At 46.8% G+C, this 19,907-nt stretch overlaps 1 protein-coding gene across 6 annotated transcripts in view; it reads left to right on the top strand.

Moving 5' to 3' along the window:
• Positions 1 to 19,907, top strand: part of SSH2 (slingshot protein phosphatase 2) — a 103,585-nt gene that overhangs the window by 58,126 nt on the left and 25,552 nt on the right. For 5 of the 6 annotated variants that reach the window (XM_055794481.1, XM_055794479.1, XM_055794480.1 and 2 more), the window contains 3 exons: positions 8,952 to 9,055; positions 13,753 to 13,817; positions 18,593 to 18,714. In XM_055794481.1, the coding sequence (XP_055650456.1) occupies positions 8,952 to 9,055; positions 13,753 to 13,817; positions 18,593 to 18,714 (291 nt within the window). The remainder of the gene's footprint in view (positions 1 to 8,951; positions 9,056 to 13,752; positions 13,818 to 18,592; positions 18,715 to 19,907) is intronic. The other variant, XM_055794484.1, reaches the window with a different exon arrangement.

Raw genomic sequence — 19,907 nt, 5'->3', positions numbered from 1 at the left:
TGCAGACGGGCTGGGCAGCGAGATGGCACAGGGAGGGTTGTATGTGTGTTACTGTATGAGCACGTGTTCAGCAGCAGCCCTGTGAAACATAATATGGAGCTGTCAGCAGCAGGCTTGGGCGCCCAGCGGGGTGGGAAGGCAGCGCCGAGCTTGCGGCGTTTGCTCTGCTGAGCAGGCTGGTGAGGAGGCAGCCAATGCCTGCGCCAGGGGTCTGCCTGCATTGCCTTTGATTTAGGAGTTTGTCTGTTGTTGAGCTGGCTTATATGTAGGCCAGGGGTATACAAGGGGAATGGGAAACCCATGTGGACTTTGATTTTTATCAGAAATTATAAAATGTTCGTCTTCTGGAGTCCAGCTTAAAACAAAACCCAGTCTGCTTTCCTGCACCTGTAACAAATAAATCGTAGCCCTGCCTGCAAGGAAGTATGTTTGATAGGAGTCCAAAGGTTGGCTCACCGCTGCAGAGGGAGGCTCAGGCACTGGGAGGCAGAGGAATGCTGCAGGTGGTTGTGGTTCTCTTCAGCACAGTGCAGACCCGTTGCAGCTGCGTGGGCTGAAAACTTTGGCTTCGAGCAGCAGCTGTCATTGCTCCCCTTGCTGGCAGTGCAGCATCTCTGGCAGGGCTGAGTTTCTCTGCCCATAGCTGTCATCTTCTGTGCTGTCCTCAAAGGATGCCACTGCTCTCAGCAGCATACCAGCTTCAGCAGGGGCTTGGACTAGATCATCTCCAGAGGTCCCTTCCAACCCTGACCATTCTGTGATTCTCTGTACCTAGGCTGCCCAAGCTGCTTTGACTCTGAAGTTTCTAAAATAATTTCTGGAGCTCAATTCAGATGATCCTGGTGGCAGAGGAGCACTGAGGGCATGTGTGCATGTTTTTTTTCCAATAGTGGGCTTGACTTGTAGACTGTTAATTCAGTAGAGTATTGAGTGGGCATCAACACTCCCTTACAGCCTTGTTGGATGACCTGAGGCTGGCTGGATCCTGTTCTGTGAAACTCTCTGAGTATGGTAGTTTTGTGCATGTAGAGTGGTTGCTCTTCACTTGCAGACACAACCATGCTCACCAATGCTTCCTTTGGCAAGTTGTACCCCCTCTCAATTTACCATAAAATCTCCTCACATGGAGCAAGTAAAAGGAATGCCTTTAGAGTTGCGGCACCTTTAACATTCATATTCACAGCCGTCATCCTCACCTTTAGGTATTGTAGAATTGTTTAGGTTGGAAAAGACATTTAAGATCATCAAATCCAACCATTAACCCAGCACAGCCAAGCTCGCTACTAAACCATGTCCCTAAGTGCCACATCTGCACAGCTTTTAAATACCTCCCGAGATGGTGACTCCACCACCTCCCTGTTCCAAATCCAGAGGATGGTGATTCTGTGAAGGATGGTTGCAAGTTCCAGTAAAGCTACAGTCTTCTATCAAGCATAAGTTTTTCTTGTTGCCTTAGCTCAGCTTCAGCAGATATCTGTATGGAAGACCAGAGCAAGGGAAAAGATGACTTGGCTATGTTGAGAAGGGATCAGTAGACAAGTTAATACAAAGGAATTCCCATTGGTGTTGCCAGTCTTTCTGTGATTATGCCTGTCTGTGTCATCGCAGCTGAATTACCTCTTCAGGGAGCCCCACCTTGGAGCAGAGGAAGTGCCTACAGACAGTTCCTTTTTAAAAAAAAAAAAAAAACCACAGATGCAGATGTGGCTAAAAATGCAGTTTGCGTCAAACATCTGAGATGGAGTGGGTTCCCACGCTTCCTTTGTTTTTCTCGTGCTGTTTCTTAAGTTGCAGAAGTGCTGAGTGGCAAGAGGCAGCCTTTGTTGGAGAACCACTTCCCCTTGCTCTCCATGCCCTCAATGTTGTCACCTCTGTTGACAGTGTTAGAGCCCTTTTCGGTAAGTCATGGCCCTTGTTTTGCTCTGCACTGGGTTTGTTTCTATTTTGAGTATCAGAGAAGCCTAGACTTGTCTGTGTGTGTGCTGCCAGCTGACCCTGTTAATACAAATGTCACTGTAGAGCAATCCTGAGTTATCCTTGCCTTTTCCATTTCCCTGTTGTTGTGGTGGCTTTTTGTTTATTGGCTTTGGAGTGGTTTGTGAGGGGGTTTTTATTAGTGACTGGTACTACTTCGCTTTACACAGCCCTGAGATCTGGCCTCTGTGTGAAGAGGCAGAAGGTGCCTTCATCACTCGCCTAGGAGGAAAGGCTTAAACTGGAAGCCAAACATTGCTCTCTTCTGTATAATTCATTAACACTGTTGGCACTTACTAAACCAGGTGCCTTAAAAAGTAAGCAAGGGAAATGGGGCTGTTGTTTATTGAAAAACAAACTACAGCAAAGGTGAAAGTTGGGTGCTTATCTAGGAAGGGATGCTGGAGGCATGTGATGCTCTTGTCTGGTGATTTGATGGAGAAATGCTCTTGGGCTGCCAGACTGCACGGACTTCCAGCTGCATACCCAGCCACACTTGCACCCTTGGCTGGGGGACTGATGCAGTATTAACCAGGATTTGTGGCCAGGTAAAGTGAGGGGGAGGCTGGTGCTGAGAGCTGGTCCCGGGGCCGGTGTGATGCTGTGCCTGGGCCTGCCTGTGAAGGAAGGGAAACAGCCGGTTTGGGAAGGGGAGCAGAAGGAGGGAGGGAGGTGGCTTGAGGTGCTGAGAAAAACAGCAGGCTGCTTGGCCTGCCCTCCTGTAACTTTTTCCACACTAGGCACAGCAAGCTGCCATTGGAATTGCTGCTCTTGCAGGGTGAGTCGTGGCGTGCTGCAAGAGCTTGCTCTCATGTCCCCGGCTGCCCTCCCTCCACAGCCTCGGGAATGAGCTAAGAATTGACGCCTGCTATGCCACTCCTGCCAGCATCTGAATTTGGGGCTTTTTCTTGGTTTTGTGGTTTGCAGCCTATGGATTAAAGGAGGATGGTAGAGCTGAGCTGGCAGCGGATGAGATGTGCGATGCAGAGATGGGCACTCCCCCCTGCAGCATGCTCCAGCTGCTCATGCTAGAGCAAAATGTCAGGGGGCTCTTGAGGAAGCAACTTGACTTAAAACCGCGGGAAAAGAGCTGGGCGCACAAGATTTTTTTTAATTTTTTTTTTCTCATTTCCTGGTAGACACCCTTCTGCAGTGCGTCTGATCCGCGTCCTATGCCTCTTTAGCTGCTGGCTCTTCAGACGGGGCTGCCTTTCCCTGCACATGCGAGCGGCCTTTGGTAGAGCAGCTCCCAGCTGAAATCCCCAGCGCTTTAGCACAGATGTCTGCGTCGACACTTCCCATTTTCAGGGCATGGGCTGCTGAATGCTTCCAGTTAGTTAACACCAGGGTTAACTAGTGTCATTCCTTACTGTCAGGCTTGCGTGCCTGCTTTCGGTCAGTGTTTCTGCTTTTCTTTTATTTGCTTTTGGTCTCACCGACCGCTGGAGGGCAAGGGTATGTCCTGCAGATGGGTTGGAAACTCGAAGCCCTTCCTGGGTGGTGCACAGTCCTGCCAGGCAGCTGCTTGTGTTTGCAAAGCTTGTGCTGGGTGGTGGTTGTGTCCCAAGAGATGCCCTTTAGGAAAACCTTGGTTTACTTAGGAGTTGGAAGCCTCCATGGTTACTGCTCTTGTGGGGAGCTCCCGCTGGAGCCGGGCTTGGCACTGAAATCCCAGCACAACGTCCTGGTGCTGAGCTGTAGCTTGCTAACTCTGTTAAGACGCTGCTTCAGAGCACTTTTCTGTAGGGTTCTGGTTAATAAATACCTGAGGCTGACTGAGAAAGTGTGTTTGTATTTCTGTAAATCGTATAGGTAGTGGACTTTTATCCAAAAGCCAAGTATCTTGAAATCTTCATTTCTCCTATCCCATTGCTTTTTAATCTCCCGCTTCTAAGGACGAGGGGGAACAGGACAGGATGCAACCTCCCTGCAGCGCCCGTGGTACTGCCTGCGTGTGCCGCAGGCATGGCTAGTGAGGAGGTCCGCTCCTCACCATGCTGACCCGTTCCTCTGTGTCGTGCAGGGGGATGCGGGGGAAGGACTTCGCCTGCTGAACCTTTCAGGCAACGGTGCCAGCTCTGTCAGCTGTGCTGCTTGGCAAGTGCACGATTAAGGGCTGGGCAGGACAGGACAGAGCCTGCTGTAAAGGACCTGCTTCGCTGAGTAAGAGCCGGCTGAAAAGTCATCCTCAGGCTCGCAATAACTTAAGTGTTTATTAGGATAAAACATTGCCAGAAGCTGTTCAGGTGCCTCTTTGCTTGCCTTGCTGTACTTCTAAAAGGGTTTTATCTGCTTTCTTTATGAAATAGTTTCTAAAGAAGACTACAGGGTTCCTTTCTGAGTATTTTATGTTGAGGACTGAGCATTTTTCATTGAAAACTGGTGGGTGGTGCAGACTCACCTACCTCTTGGCTGGTGGTGCAGGGCTGTGGCTGAGCAGCCCCTTGGGTGGGAGGCGTCGTTCAGGGAGGGGGTCATGGAGGTTGTAGCATGTAGGGGGTCAGTCTTTTCTCCCAAGTTACAAGCAACAGGACAAGAAGAAATGGCCTCAAGTTGCACCAGGGGAGGTTTAGTTTGGATATTAGCAAAAATTTCTTCACCAAAAGGACTGTCAGCACTGACACAGGCTGCCTGGGGAAGTGGTAGAGTCACCGTCCCAGCAGGTATTTAAAAGACATGTGGGTGTGGTGCTTGGGCACATGGGTTAGTGGTGGGCTTGGCCGTGCTGGGTTGAACTCGGTGGTATTAAAGATCTTTTCCAACCTAAACAATTCTATGATTCATGTTATTGCATCGCTTTGGCATAGTCCATAAACCAGTAACGTTTTCTCTTTTGTGTCCTCAAAACAGTTTATTTGGTATTTGCGCTTGCAGTTTATGAACAGAGCTGGGCAGGGTAACAGCTGGGAAGGCATCCACTGTTTGTTTGCCATCTGTAAGTTTTATGCAGTTCCCCAATTTTGTAGCATAATGAGAATTTGCTGTGAACCGTGCAGTGCTTTCCTCTTGCACGAAGAGCTCAGCTGCTGGGCAGCAAGTCGGGGAGCAGGGGAATCACTTCTGGTTTGTGCTGTTACTGCTGTGTAGAAACTGGGTCTTCTGAGGGGAAGAATGGTCTGTGCTGCTTGTGCAAAAGCCTTTACGTAGTTTTGATGATGTGCCTTGTACAAGTTCTGTAAAATATTTCCTGCCTGGGAGAAAAATCAGTACAATAGTAATTTCTGTAGGAGTTGTTTAAGCCTTCCGCTTATGTTGGGTCTCTTCCCAGTGAGCAATGAATTACAAATAGCACTTCACTGGTGGCCTTAAGGTTGCTACTGCACTTCAGAGGTGAACAGGCCAAACATGAGAGAGAAGCGTTTTTTTTCCACAGCTGTAGTGCTGAAGAATGTGTAGATTTAATAACTCATAGGTATATCCCAAGTAAGTCTTCTCCAGAAGAAAGTTGTAGTACAGAGGGCTGCTGACGAGCCTGGTGTGCTGATAAAATACAACTCGGCTCTGTTACCTCTGCCAAGTTGGCTCCCTGTCTTCTGCTCTCCTGGACTCAACTTCTCCCCTAACCGCATTTAGTGTCTTTTAATACCCGGTCTGTTTCTAGGAGATGGTTTCAGAGAGCATTGACGCTGCAGTAGGCTCTGACAAACCAGATTTTATGAAGTATTTCAAAGCCCAGGTTGTACTTGGGAGCCATCGAGCTGTCAGCAGAGCGAAATCGGTAGTGGTGGGTAGCACAGCTCTGCTGATGCAGTGAGCGTAGTCCCACATTATGATGTTGTTTTGAGCCTCTTAATTGCCCTTTTCACGCACAACTTTTTCTGCTTTTTATGTTTCTGAAGCATCTCAGAGTGGGGCCTGTTGCTAGCATCCCACAGGCGGGATCTTCTCTCCTTATATATCGGAGGCGGTATCCAAAGGAGATCTTGCCCTCAAACATGATGCTTTTGGGAAAAATCATGGTGGAGACTATCCAGGCAGGATGGACCCAAATGGAGCAGCCAGCCATGGGTTGTACAGGGGATGTCAGGCCAGCGATGGCTTTTTTTAGGTGTCCCTATAGTGCATCACAGGCACCAAAATCAGCATCTCCCAAAAGAATGGTGTTAAGCTTTGCTGGTGGTTGTTTTTACAGCTGTTTGGATTTTCCTACAAACTTCTTGCCTTTCCTCTCAAGATTTTCTTCATTACTTCAGTCTCGGGGCCAGGGCTTGGTGGTGTGTGTGTTATGTGTGTGTTATCTGCACTTAACACTGCCCTGCCTGCTTGGCTCCCTGCTCTACAGGAACGATCTGCTGTGCCACGTTCTTCAGCTGTTCCAACCCTTTGGATGGGAAATTACATTCTCCTTCCCTAGTCTTACCAAGTCAAATTTACAGCTTGTTGTTAACAGACCAAAGCAAGGCACTCCCGGGCCTTAGGAGAGGTGGCCTCCTGGAAGGATGCACCTAATGGGAATCTCTAGTTGTGCTCATGTTTCCTTTCCAGGTGGGGGGCTGAGAGCAGAGAGATAAGGGAAAGTGATGGAAGTGAGAAGATTTTTAACTTCCCAGCCCTCTAGCTACATGCTACTTTATCCACTAAAAATAGTTGCTAATTCAACCTTGTGGGGGAACCTCAGGCACAGGTTAAAGGATTGCTAATATTAGTTGTTGGCTTTGCTGATAAAATTAACTATGTGAAAATTGTCTGTGACTGCTGAATTCTTTCTCCTCCTGTGCAGCTCAACTGTTTGCCTCTGTGATGAGACTGTAAAGAGAAGGAGAGAATGTCTTCTCAGGCTTTCTGTATCATTGTCTTGGCCTCTGAAGAGGCTCAACGAAGCACAGCATGCTCTCTTGCCCCACTGCCCTTGTGGGTGCTAGTCTGAAAGCAGAAGTGTACTTCTTCAGGACATCAGGGCACTGCTGAATCAAAACATGTTCAAGCTGAGTGACGGGGAAATATATTTTTCCCCCTTTAATTACTGTTCTTTATTTACTTACTTGTTAACGTTTATGGCTTCAGGATAGCTTGGTATTTCTCTAATTCAAGCTTTAAGACTTAAACTATGTAGCTTGAGGGCTTTCAGAGCATCTACTTGTCACCAAAAGCTAGAAAGGCTCAATCAGAATTTTTTATGAGAAGGATCTGAGGAAACATCTGTGCCCAGTGTGCCTGATGAATTTAATACTACTATTTTTGTTTTGTTTTTAACTTTAGCATAGGTGAACATCTCTGATCCATTTTAATTTGGGATGAGTGGTTTTCTTCCTTTTCAAAATTCTGGTTTTGTTGAAACATCCAGTGCATCTGGTTTAATTTTAGAAAACAGTCCTGGGATAAACTTTTGTCAGTAAGGTGGAGTGCTGAGCTTACAAAAGACAGTGCAGCCTAAACATTGGGGTGTGCTACAGGCTTGAAAGAGAAGGTCTTTCTGAGTGTGTGCATCTGCTTTGCTGGAGCTCAGAAAATCTGATTATTTTTTTTTTTTATATCCCCACCAAGAAAATGGAGAGGTGCCCAGAAATGTGCTTGAGGTTAGGGGGAGATCCAACTTTAACACAAGCTTTTATAATTCTTGTACCTATAAAAATGTAGTTGGCAAAGCCGATTGCTAAAGCAGTCAACCTCAAATCATGAAACTAGCAGATCGCAGGCTCCTGCCATGCTGTGTCCTGGTTCTTGGTCACATTTGATTTCTCTGTGATGCTGTTGTCTTCAGTCGTGCTTAGGTGTATGCCTGCCTTTGAGTAGCTACTGAAACGTGTCCCTGGAGTAAGGGGGCAGGCAGCAGTTAGCCTTTGCTTATTCTGCAGAGCCAAAGTAGCTGCAAAGCATGGTGACTTGGGATGTTCTACTCTTCACCTGCATTTTGTAACATGGAATTTCTTCAAATGTACGGCGGGGTTTTTTACTCTATTATTATTTCCCAGTCCTTGTCTCTTAAAGGAAGGGAATAAATAATTAAGTTTAGTATTTGTTTAAGCTGAGAAAGGAACTAAGAAGTTCCTAGTCTCTTGTTCAGTTGAGGAGGACAAGCCAACATCTTTTTCAAGGCACAGAGCTGCTGGGGTGCATGATGCCAGGGACTCTCCCATCCTGTCTTATCATATTCATCAACCATCCTGTTGACTGTAGAATTGTTTTGGGCTGTCTTCAAAGCCTGTATGACCATCTTATCAATTCTGAGAAAAGCAGGAACCCTTAACTATGCAACAGGATGGCTTAATTGCAAAATCTGTAGTGTGTCTTGCTTTTTCCATGAGCCACAGCATCTCTTAAGAAAACTACTGGAAGATGTGCTTAAAATATCAGCTGTTCTGCAGAACTTGAACTCTTTATTCCCCCTTGGCACAAACCTCTCTCCTCATGTGACTTCAGAAAGGGCAAAATCAAGACAGTAAGTGATGTCTGAATTTAAAAGCATTACAGTTTTGCTTTTAATGCATAAGTCTTTGAGAGTTAATTATCATACAATTCATAGACAGTAGTTTCATGATTTCTTGATCTGTTACATACACTAATTTTCTTTTGTCTGACTGCTGAAGGGAGACATTTGTTTCTGCAGGGCATCAGCTGTGTCTGAACCGCAAAGCACAGGGTTAACAGGAGTCCGTAATTATAGAGATGTGTGGGCTTGCTGTATTAATCGCCATTTAGAAATGTGGATCTCTCATCTTGACTTTCAAACTGAAAATACAGCCATAGGTTAATCCCCTCTGCCTGCTCAGGTTCCACCTCTGCAGGCAGAGTGGCACCAGGCATGTGTTCTGCTTTTCAATGTTTCTTTCTCCATGTTGTTCCCAGTTATGCTCTGAATGTTTGCAGTACTTAGATGGGGGGTGGATTTCTTTACCAACAAAATAATCCAGTCTAAATGGCTTCCTTGCAAAAGAACAGAACATGCATTCAGTGCCTTGAACCCCTCTTGTTCCATTGCTTTTCTCCTTGTAAAGACAGTACGGAGTTTTCCTTACAGTTTGTCTCTCTCCTTACAGCATCAGCGAAAGCTTCCTCACTGTGAAAGGTGCAGCGCTCTTCCTGCCACGAGGGAATGGGTCGTCTACTCCCAGGATCAGTCACAGGCGCAACAAGCATGCAGGTAATGTGTTGCATCCAACGGCTGAGGCTTGTCTGCTCACTCTTTGTTTCCAAGCGCAGCTTTCTTGAGTTCATTCTCACCAGATGACACACATTTCTGTTTGCACCAGGTGTGCATTAAAGCTAGACCTGCCAGGCTCAAGACTGCAATATTTAATGCTGATAGAAAAAAAGGGTTTCAGTACTCTCTTGATTATCCTGCGCAATCAAACAAGCGAGTGACATCAGGGCAGTAATCATGACATAACAGAGAATTGAGAACAACTGCCTCCAAATATCCTCCTACAATCTTTGTTGAGAGAAGGGCTGGAGGATTGCCATCAAAACCTTCATGCATTGCACTGGGAAACTTGAGGTTATGATAAGGGATGAGTAATCGTTCTTCCTGATCTGAAAGTAACCAGTTACGGTGGAAGAAAGGGAGGAGACTTACCTCTACGTGGTGGAGGAGAAACATCTGAGCAGAGTCAGTGTGACGTTTCAGATGCATGAGCAGAGTGAGTAATACAGAGCCAGTCATAATTCCACCCCCTTTATTTGCTGAAAGTTTGATTTGTGGTTTTGCTTAGAGCCTTTGTTTGAAAAGTCAGCCTGAATAATGAAACTCAAATATTTCAGGGTAGGTTGTTTTTCATATGGTGCTTATTCACTGATGGTGTTTTACGGGGATCAGATAGTGTGGGGGGTTTTCCCTTCCATTAAACAATCAACAGGAAAAAACCAAACATTGGGACCTTCAAACTTTTGTGTATGGGACAGAGACAGATACATAGAGGCTGGCCAAAAAAGAGACCACGAAAAGGTGATTTGGTTTGGTTCCGTGTGTGGATTTCTTTGTACTTTGATAACATCAGGCTGTCATTCAGCAATCCATCCAGCAGAGTTACCGACCTGATGAGTGGGCCACCTCAAAATCTGTTTACAAACATCTTTATAGAAAGAGTTGAAGTCTGAAAGCAGTTAATTACATACTTCCACTCAGACATAGCACAAGCACTACCCAAATTGCTTTGAGTGAGATACATTAATTACCAGTTGTCAAAATAAATTCTTCTGAAACTTAATTTAAAGCTGGCCTTTCTGGATGAGACTGAAGGGAAATTGTCTTTAGTGTGAAAGTAGAGTCGGCAGTCTTTGAGAAGTTTATGTGTCTTGACCGGTCTTGGTTTTAGATCTCTCGAAAGTCCTGTGCGTTACTGAAGCCCAGTCTCCACCTGGCAGTCGCTGTCTTGGCTTTACCTTGCAGAGACCTGCTGGATGGCTTTTGTGAGCCTGCGCAATGCAGCGCAAACAACTTTTGAGTCTCTCTTGTTGCTTCATCTACTTGCTGTGGTTGCCTTGCTTGAGATCTGGAGACCTTGGTGGAAAATAGTCACTCCTCTAATCATCCCAGAGTTCTTAGAAGCCAGGTTGCCAAGAAAGCAAATCCGGTGTGTTGTAATTGCTTCCAGCAAGACGTTTTGTTCTGAAGAGGCTGGTTTGCCTAAGGGATGGGATTTTTCTGTTCTTGGAAGACTTTTTTAATTCCTGTCTCTTCGGCTTATGGGGTGAGGTTTAATGAAGCATCAGTACTTGTTCTTTCCTCAGTTTCCCTGCTTGTCAAGTGGTGTGAATGGTGTAGTATGTTTTTTATGGTGCTTGAAGATCTCACTGAAGAGAGGGTCCTTTGTATGAGATTGTGCACCATCTTATTTTTATTGTGAACTTTTCTAACGTACAGTATATGCCAGCAGACCAAGCCACCAAGGGATCAGTGTGTCACCTTCCTGAGCAAAACATCTGTGCCACCAAAATTAAAACAGTGATGTAGAGTGGCTCTGAGAGGTGAACCAGCCTTTGGCAGTGAGCTCACAGAGTGTGTGGCAACTGTCTCCTTTCTTGGACTCTGATAATCCCTGCTCAACTTTCATTCCCATGTGTGTGTTGTGACTTATCTCTGGCACACAAAATTAGAATGGGGTTAGAGAGCGGACATAACTTTCCAGTGTGAGATTGCTGCCTGTGGATGCAATAGTGTTTCAAGTGGCTACACGAGCATTTTCTAGGAAGGCTGGCTAACCTTCCTGACCTGCCTTTCCAATTCGCTGGTGGTGCTAGAATCCTGCGTAAAGAGTAAATGCGTGACAGGCAATAATTAATGCTTGCACCCATTCCCATTTCTTTAATCGTATCATCTTCAGCAATGAAAATCACAAGTTGGCAGATTGACTAGATATGGTACCAGCTGTCCACAGTCCTCTTGCTGGGCGGTCCTGTGCCACCTGGCAAGCGGGCTGTGTGCCCTAGGATGGTGGGCTTGCTTTTGCACTCCAGCAACGCTGGAGGTGGCCAGAAGAGGATGTAACTTCCCCGGGGCTGTTGCCATCGCTGGGATACTGTAAATCACTCTTAACTCCCACCCTAGCTGATGCTTTGCACCTAGCCTGCCAGCTCAAGGAAACAAAAGCATTGCTGGACAATGTGATAGGAAGCTGCAGTCATGCCATGAATGCCAGCAAAGCGGACAGCTCTTCATAGGACAGGATGTGGTATCTTTGTGCTGATTCTGGCATGTTAAAACCTTTCCTTTGCTTTTCCTTAATCCAGGAAGCTTACAAAATGCCTTGTGTGTTTGGGGCTGAAAATGCTGCGGGTTGATTAAAGCTGGCCAAGGAAGCGATACTTCACTTTGCAGCTCTGGAGCTCCCAAGGCTGGCAGGGCAGGCTGGGGATCAGAGAGGGGTGCAGCGAGCTTCCTGAGGATGAGGGATAGTGGAGCTCCTTGACCCAGCCTTGCAGAAAGGGTTGTCTTAGAAACTTCCTCTCTTTTTAAAAGATTGACATAATTCAGTAGTCCTGGTGGTGTTTTTTAAATTCTGGAAATTTCAGCTCTTAAACTGGTTCCTGATGCTGAATTACTCGCAGCAGTAGGTGGGAACTGTTACCTGTTGGGGAGGGAAAAACTGAGGTGAAGCACCTTTTGTTTCAGGCTGCCTCAGGCATGTGAATGCCTCCTCAGTCAAATACTTGCTGGACTCTTCCAGGCTGCAGGCAGGAGGTGCCAGCTGAAGCAGAGGCACCTTTGTCTGTTGAGTCGACAGTTCTCAGCACTTCCCACCGTGCTAGCAGCTGAAACTGGCTGGAAGTGAGCAGCACTGCCAGGATTTTGCACTGCTGTCGACATGGGGAAATCCTGTCTCCCACCGCATCCCTGGGAGGACAGGCATCCGATGGATGAGCTGGCCAGGCCTTTCCTGTGTTACCTATCTCCCTACCTAACTGCTGTTCAGGGAGGCACATGCCAACCGCTTCAGCACTGGGAACAATGTGCCGGGGCAGGAAGCAGCTTCAGGTGCTCATCGCTGCTGGTACTTTGTATGTGACTTCCTTAGCACCCCAGAGTGCTTCAGTTTTTCCCACCCCCAGTTAAAAATTCAACCCCAAGGCATTAACTCCTTTGCCATATGCTGAAATGTGTTTCAAGGGGGAAGGAAGAGGAGAGCAGGGAATGGCGTGTCCTGCGTAGCCCACTCCCCACCAGCTTGCCTCCATCCCATCGGGAGAGGGGCTGCCACAGCCCTTCAGCCCTGCTGTTCCACCAGCTGTAAAAATCGTACAGCAACTAGGTACCATGCTCTTGCTGGGCAGCATTTCCTTTCTCCCCCTTCCCTTTTGTGGCACTTCTGGATGCTGTTCTGTGTCCAAGGTTTCCTTATTTCTGAGAGTCCGTGAAATACCATGGATTCCAGCACCACTGATGGATTGGAAAGGGAGGTCAGGAAGGTTAGTCAGCCCTCCTAGAAGGTGGTCTCGTAGCCACTTGTGCCGAATACTTGCTTCGGCATTCGTCCTCCTCCCTGCAGTGTTGCCAAAACTCAGCTTCCCGTCTGTGGGGGAGCGGGAGAGGGTGGGAGAGTAAAGGTTCCTCTGCTTGCCAGCCTGTGCCACCCACCTGGCAGCCTTGCAATCTCCTTTCTGGGAATGCAGATTAATTTTTCAGGTAACGATTGAAAAAACAGCCCCATTGCTGGAGGAGTTACTGCTTACTAACACTCAGAAAGTGATGTGCTTGCTCAGCAGAGAAACTTTTGGCTCTCTACAGGCCAGGGAGTAGTGCTGAGCAGTCCAGAAAGGCATCTCACTTGTCTTTCAAATAGTTGGTGCTTTAGGAACCAGGGGCACTCAGCTCTGTTTAAGAAGACTTCAAAGTTACTACGAGACTATGGTATTATTTTCTTTTTTTTTTCTCTCAGTTTTCCTCAGCCTCACCAGTAGAAGTGTAGCAAGCATTTTCTAGGAAAGATTGTAGGTGTTTGATTTTTCCCATAGTTCTGCATTTAAGTTGTGTAAAAGAAATGGCAGATTTCTGATTTGAAGCATGTGGTAGAATGAGATGTTGAACCATGAGGTGGGATCCATTTCTACCTAGTTTGCCTTGCCTTGGAAAGGAGCACAGTACTGAAATTCTTTTTATGTCTGCTAAAAAGATAACAGGATTTGGCAGGACAGAGCACGGTAAGATGGCAACAGGTGAGCACATGGAGCAAAGAGCAGTGCTGACAAAGAGATGGAGCTTTGTCATCTCTGAGTGGGTGGAAGTGACAGCACTTGCGGTGACGTGTCAGGTTTCTTGGTGGACATTTGCTCTGGCTGGACAGCCAGGAACTTGCATGTGATTAAAACTATTTTTGTGCGTTCACCTTTTCCTCTTGCCTGCAGGGGATCTCCAGCAGCACCTGCAGGCCATGTTCATACTGCTCCGCCCAGAAGACAACATCAGACTGGTAAGCTGGCTGGTTTTGCTTATCTGCTGTTAACAAATATAAAGGTTAAGCTCCACTTGACAAATACACCTGCATAACTCATGAAAGCAGTGGTGTACGTGTGTTTGAGTGGTTTCATCAGCGGGTTTGGGGAGTCTTCTTTGCAACCACAAAGGTGGAAAAGCAGCTAATTATGAAAGGCATGCTTATTTGGTGTTTCAGTGAGAGAAGTTGTATGGCTGGAAGAGTGCATTTGAACCAAATACTGAGTACGTACGCTCTGGAAAAGTACTGTAACAATTGTCAGACAAGCTGGGTAAATTAGCTTGATGTCCTATTTAAATCAAGAGTAGGTGACTTACGTCTGACCAGTGTGAACACCTGCCCTTCCACATCAGTTGTGTTCCTCACTACTCTCCTAACTTGTTGCATCCCAAAAGGCCATGGCTTATCAGGAAGGAGCATGTAGGATCCCTGTGTACCTCTGCACCTATATTGAACCTTTTCTTTCTGCTTTCTGGATTGTTGCCTCCTATAATGATGTGATGAAAATTAGACATTGCTGTTTATAGCATTGATATGCAGTCCTAAAGACCTCTAGAAGCCAAAGAAGAGCAGTGAGGAATTTGTTTAGGACATGTTGAAGTGCTCTACAAGGTCAGGCATGAGTGTAGTATATCTGCACCTCTCACCACTTAATAGCCTGAAGTTTCTTTCCTGTGTTGTCTTGGTGGATCTTAGCAACGTATGCCCAAAGTAGGACTGCCAGCATCAGAGGTGTTATTCTGGCACCTCTTGTTTGATGAATCCTCCTGAGCTGTGCTGGAGCTGGACTGATGGTATGAGTAATGCTAGGAAACAGTCAAGATTACTATGGAATGCTTTAACTTTAAAAATGACCAGCGAAAATAACATGCCGTAAGCAAACTGAAGGACCTACTCCTAAACTTTGTCAGGCACGCCTTGCTGTCACTAAAATTTCAGTGAAAGTGATGGGAATGGGGGTTCTCAGTGCTTTTCAGAATCTGAGCCAGGGTTAGAACATTGGAAACTATTGAACAAGTCATTGTTCGGCAATATCACTGGCTACATTGTGTGATTTGGGACAAATTAGCCTTAACAGCTGAATAAGGACTTTGTGGGCTGAGACATAAACCCTTTTGTTTGGAGCTACATTTGGAATGCTGAAATCTTGCATGAGGTTAAGTTCGATAGTCTACTTGAATTTAATTGATTCTTGACGAACGAAGAGTGTGCAGAGCTGCAATAGACTCTCATGGAATAGTAGATACAAACGAGATTTGAAATATAAACAGTACTGAGAGAAATGCATTCTCTTCTTGTGTCGGCTGCTGTCATTCGGAGGGCATACTTCACAGCTCAGAGGGCAGCAGAGGAATCTAATCTTCTATAAACCTACACTTAACATTTGGAACAACTCTTGTTTCTGTTGGAGCTATTGGCAGAGTTTTTTAGCCTTCCATGAGAGCAGGATTAGAGCAATGGTACCAGTGTAAGATCAGTAGGAAGGAGGAAAATGAGTGAAGAGTACAAACTGATTGATCCTATTCCTGTTGCTCAGCAGGGTGGGCACTTGTTCACTTATATGTGTTCAGTAATAAAAGAAGACTTCAGGAAGCTGGGCGCTTTTTTTTGTCATCAAATCAAATATCCCAATGAGAAGTGTGTATGAAACACCTGCTATCATGTAGCAAGAAAAAGATGAAAGGTCACTATGAACTTACTTCTTGGAATGTGCTGTTCATAAGGGCTGGCAAGATACCACATCACACTTCTGATGAAACAGAATGCAGCAGAAGATAAAGTTGGCTTATGTTTAGGTGAGCCTAAAACTAAGAAAAATGTTGCTGGCCCTGAAAGGACTACAGGGAAAGACTTGCTCATGAACAGACTATAAATAACCTTCCTACACTGAGGAGAAAGCTAGGTCTGTGTAGATGAGCAGTTGAGGCAGAACCTTCCATCTCATCACAGTCCCTGAAGCTAGGCTATCCTCCCTAGGTGGACTGGGATTTCAAATACCTTCATTTAAAAGGTATCAGACCACTTATGTGGTGTCCTCCTGCTGTCAGGTGAGCGTATGAACTAGTGCTTAATGAAAAAGTGAGAGACCAATTTGTGATTTGATGGGCATGTTGGAGCTCTAATAGTAACTTCTGAGACTGGCTGGTTTACAGTGTCAAGTTTGCTGGTTTATTATTCTAGTGAATTTTGCAAAACACATCATCTGCTCCACTCATGGTTCTTCGCTTTGTGGTAAGTGTAGAATCTAGAAAGCCCCAGTAAGCCATGCCCTGTTTCTCTTAATTGGCCCTCTGAAAATCCCACCCCACTGACCTGAAGCTACGTGACCTTTGGTCGCTGTTTGTCTAGCCATGTTCTAAAGGGTCTTGCGTTAAGACCACACTTCCCCTTACCGCTAGCCAAATTGGTTTAGCAAAGTAAGTTAGATTATGGTAATCCTCTTGCTGCTGGACTGTCCTCAGGAGAAGCGGAACAGAACTGGTGTGCGGACGCCCCAGACACAGGGCAGCTGTTGTCTGCCTGCCCCCATTTTAGGCAAGTCTGTGCTTCTGTTTGAGGTTTCGTTTCTGATGTAGATAATGACTTTAACCACCAAGACCTTGGTGACTGCTTGCTCTTCTAGGTTGAAGAGCACCCTTTCTGTTTTGCTACAAGTGTTAGTTGTAGAAACAGCCGCCTTTGGCAGAATTCACACCTTGAAGGACTGACCACTTTGATCCTCCATGTTCCCAAAGGAATCCCAGTGACTCAAGGAGCAAGAAGGAAAATAAGGCTGGTTTTAGCATGACTTATCCTAAAAAGATGGGGTGGGGCACAGTCTTTTGCTGTACGGAGCACATCTGTCTGCTGGCATCAGCATTTGGGTAGTTTCTGTTAGTCTTCGGTCCCGTTGGACGTATCTAGAAGACGCAGTCAACAGTCTCCTGCCTGCACTTGCTGTTCTGCCCCATCACTAGAGCTCCTGCTTCCTGCAACGCCACTGGGAAGCTTTCCCTGCTGCGCTCAGCATAGTCTCCTGCGATAGAGCACCCCGGTGAAATAGCACGCTCCGTTTCAGCTGCCGTGTGCTGTTTTAACCTTTGGTGTAGACTGCCACGTCTTGTGGCCGAGACTTACTGGCTAGCGGACAGGTGAGGTGCGAGAGGGGGTTTCCTCTGAGCTAGGAGGTGCCGTGCTGGTCTCCAGACCAGGTTAGAAAGAACTAAAGGAACATATTAGGAAAAGCAGCCTACTCCTGAGAGATCCCACCCAACAGGTGTTTGGTGAGCTTTTTTTTTTTTTTGTAAGGATAAAATGACTGTTTAAACTGTCGTGAACTCCGGTGGGCCACCAAGAAATCTATGCAAGCAGTGGCTGCGGGGCCACTGCTGGTGTTTGAGGAATTCAGGTTCAGTTTGGAAATGATGTCAAACACTGCTTGGAACTTCAGCTGTTGGGTCACGAGGAATTCTACAGTTAGGTCCCGTCGCAGCAGGCAGGTGTCTGTCCGCAGCAGCGGGCAAGGCTGGGCTGTGGCGGTTCCTCCTTGCCCATGTGTGCTCTCTGCAGGCCCTGCTCAAAGTTCAAGAAGCAGTTTAACTGTGGTGAACACAGAGGCCAGACAGCGTCTCAGGGTCAGATTAGGCCGTCCAAAGTTAAGGTTCAGTATACATAATTAAGACACTGCCTTTCTAGGGATGTCCTAGTTTCTCTAGTTGGGACGGTGTGATGAAAACAACTGCACATGGCTTAGAACAGAGTCCAAAAAGCACTGCAAGTAAAGGCTGCCTGCTGCAGATGTTCATAGGCAAAACTTGCAATGCTGGGCTCCCTTCGCTGTGCTCCTCACTAACCAGCAGTCTGGCTGTAAGAAGACTTGCTGGAGTTGCTTTAGGTCTTACTTCCTCGTGGCTTCTGGAGGAGCATTATGTTTCACTGTAGCCTTTCAGGAGCTTTAGTGTTGGCCTGACATTCACAACTTAGCTGCACAGCTGCTTTCTGAATGCTGTCAGTAATATCTGATTTGGGGGAGTCTGGGATGAAGTTCAGGCATCCTCCAGTCTTGCCAGAGCTCGCTTTTGGCACGAGGGTACATGCAGTGTGGTAGGAGCAGTGAGGCACTATGACACTCACCATTTCTGGGAAGTCTGAATCCAGCTGGGGGTACAGCTCAGTAACAGGGGCCAGATGTAAGGCAGTAAGGTTGCTTCTGCACTGGGGAAGTTGTTAGAAGAATTCAAAGGACCAGCAGGAAACCACATATGAATTAGATTCTAGTTGTCCGTCCTGCTGCCTGGGAAGGTGGTGGAAGGAGTCTCATTGGAGCTGTTGTAGCACACAGTAGTTTAAAGGAGAGCCCTAGCTCTTTAGTCAAAGCCCTCTGAGAAGTGAGAGTACATTCAACACCCGTCTGTCTCGTTGAATGCATAACGCTCCATGAAGCTGTCCAGACTGGGACCAGTCGGAGGACTTGGCAGCCAGCCTCATAGGCTGCTCTTTAAATGCAGCCTTGGTGGGACAGCACAGGCCTGCAGCAGGGTGTGCAGAAGGCACCAGGAACATCCTAGCGGTTGGGGAAGGCATTATGTGAGAGAGTAAGTTGCTTCTCCCTCTTCTGCTGGTTACCCAGCTGAGAAGTATGGATCATTCGTACTAGTGCAAACTGCATCACTGCTTCTGCGCCTGTCACTCAGCATGAAAAAGTGGCTTGTAAAGGTAACGATGTGTGTTTTGCTGGCTGCGCTGCTGATCTCTCCCATTCCTTTCTTCAGGCTGTAAGACTGGAAAGTACCTACCAGAACCGCACTAGATACATGGTGGTAGTGTCCACCAACGGCAGACAAGACACCGAAGAGAGCATTGTCCTAGGAATGGATTTCTCTTCCAATGACAGGTACTCACAGTGTCCAGGTTGGGGGAGTCCTTGTGTTCACCCATATATGGAGTCAAGTGTAGAAATATCACTGTCTGGTGTCCTTGCTTTCTGGGGATAGACTGCTTCAGATTTTCCAGCCTAACACCTTCCTTGAGATCCAGAATTCCCCTTTTATTTCTTGAAAGGAGGTGGCACATGGGAAGGCAACAGTGCAGGTGTGCAGGTCAGTGTTTCCTTCATTCCTCTGAGCCTCAGGCTTGTGTGAGGACGTTAAGTGCCTTTAAGTGTCTCTGAATGGCGAGGTCCCCAAGCGCTGCACAGGGACAGCTTGCATGCAAAGAAAGAAGCTGCAATTAAAGAAGCTGGACATCAGGGTTCAGGAGAGCAGCTAATAAGAAAGTGACTGTCAGGCAGCCCTTTGCCAAGGTCATGACACAGAGGGCCTGATGGGCATGTCGGGGTTGCTGATGGCAAATCTAACACAACGTGTGCTCTCTCCAGGCATCAGTGTGTCATCAGGGTTTAGTGCTTTTGCTTTGTTCATTGAAATTGCTGCTAACCTCTCCAAAAGGTTGCAGAACGGGGCTGGGAAGCAGCGGTGGCTGCTGGAGTTGACTGTAAGCCAGGAGGCAGCACCCCAGCAGCTTCAGGGGCAGAAGCTTCACATCTAGAAGGGGACACTGGGTGCTTTAGGGAGGGCATGTAGGCACATGACTCTCCTAAGAAAAAGAATAAACTTTGGCCTATATGGGGAAAGAATCACCTAGATAATCAAATTATTTTGGAAGGTTTCGTACATATGCTTACTTGTAGCACAGCTTTGTATGTGTTGTCAGCAAGGAATGAGCCTTGCTTTTGACCCTAGTTGAAAGAAATTACTTTCAGGTAGTTGGCAGGGTCACTAGAAAATACTTTTGAACTGTTTGGCTAAGAAATTGCCTTCCATACAGCCTGCTGATCACAACAGTCACTGTGCTTAATTTCAGGCAGCTTGGTTTGGATGCTTAGCTCAAGTGATGCCTGCTAAAAAGAGGGACCAGCATGATGCTGCCACTGGCTCCTGGCTCCCTTCCTGTGCATGTATGCACAGCTGTAGCTCAGAGATGCTCTTGTGGTAGGGTAAGAATAACTTGTCCTTACACAGGTTGCTGTGAGCTTGGAACTTGCTGTTGGCGGTGATATCCCAGCACAGCCACCTTTGATAACTGAGA

The sequence above is a fragment of the Falco peregrinus genome, chromosome 2, assembly GCF_023634155.1.
Source record: "Falco peregrinus isolate bFalPer1 chromosome 2, bFalPer1.pri, whole genome shotgun sequence".
Taxonomy (NCBI): Eukaryota; Metazoa; Chordata; class Aves; order Falconiformes; family Falconidae; genus Falco; species Falco peregrinus.
The sequence above is the reverse complement of the archived record's forward strand: the minus strand, read 5'-3'. Positions and strand labels throughout refer to the sequence as shown.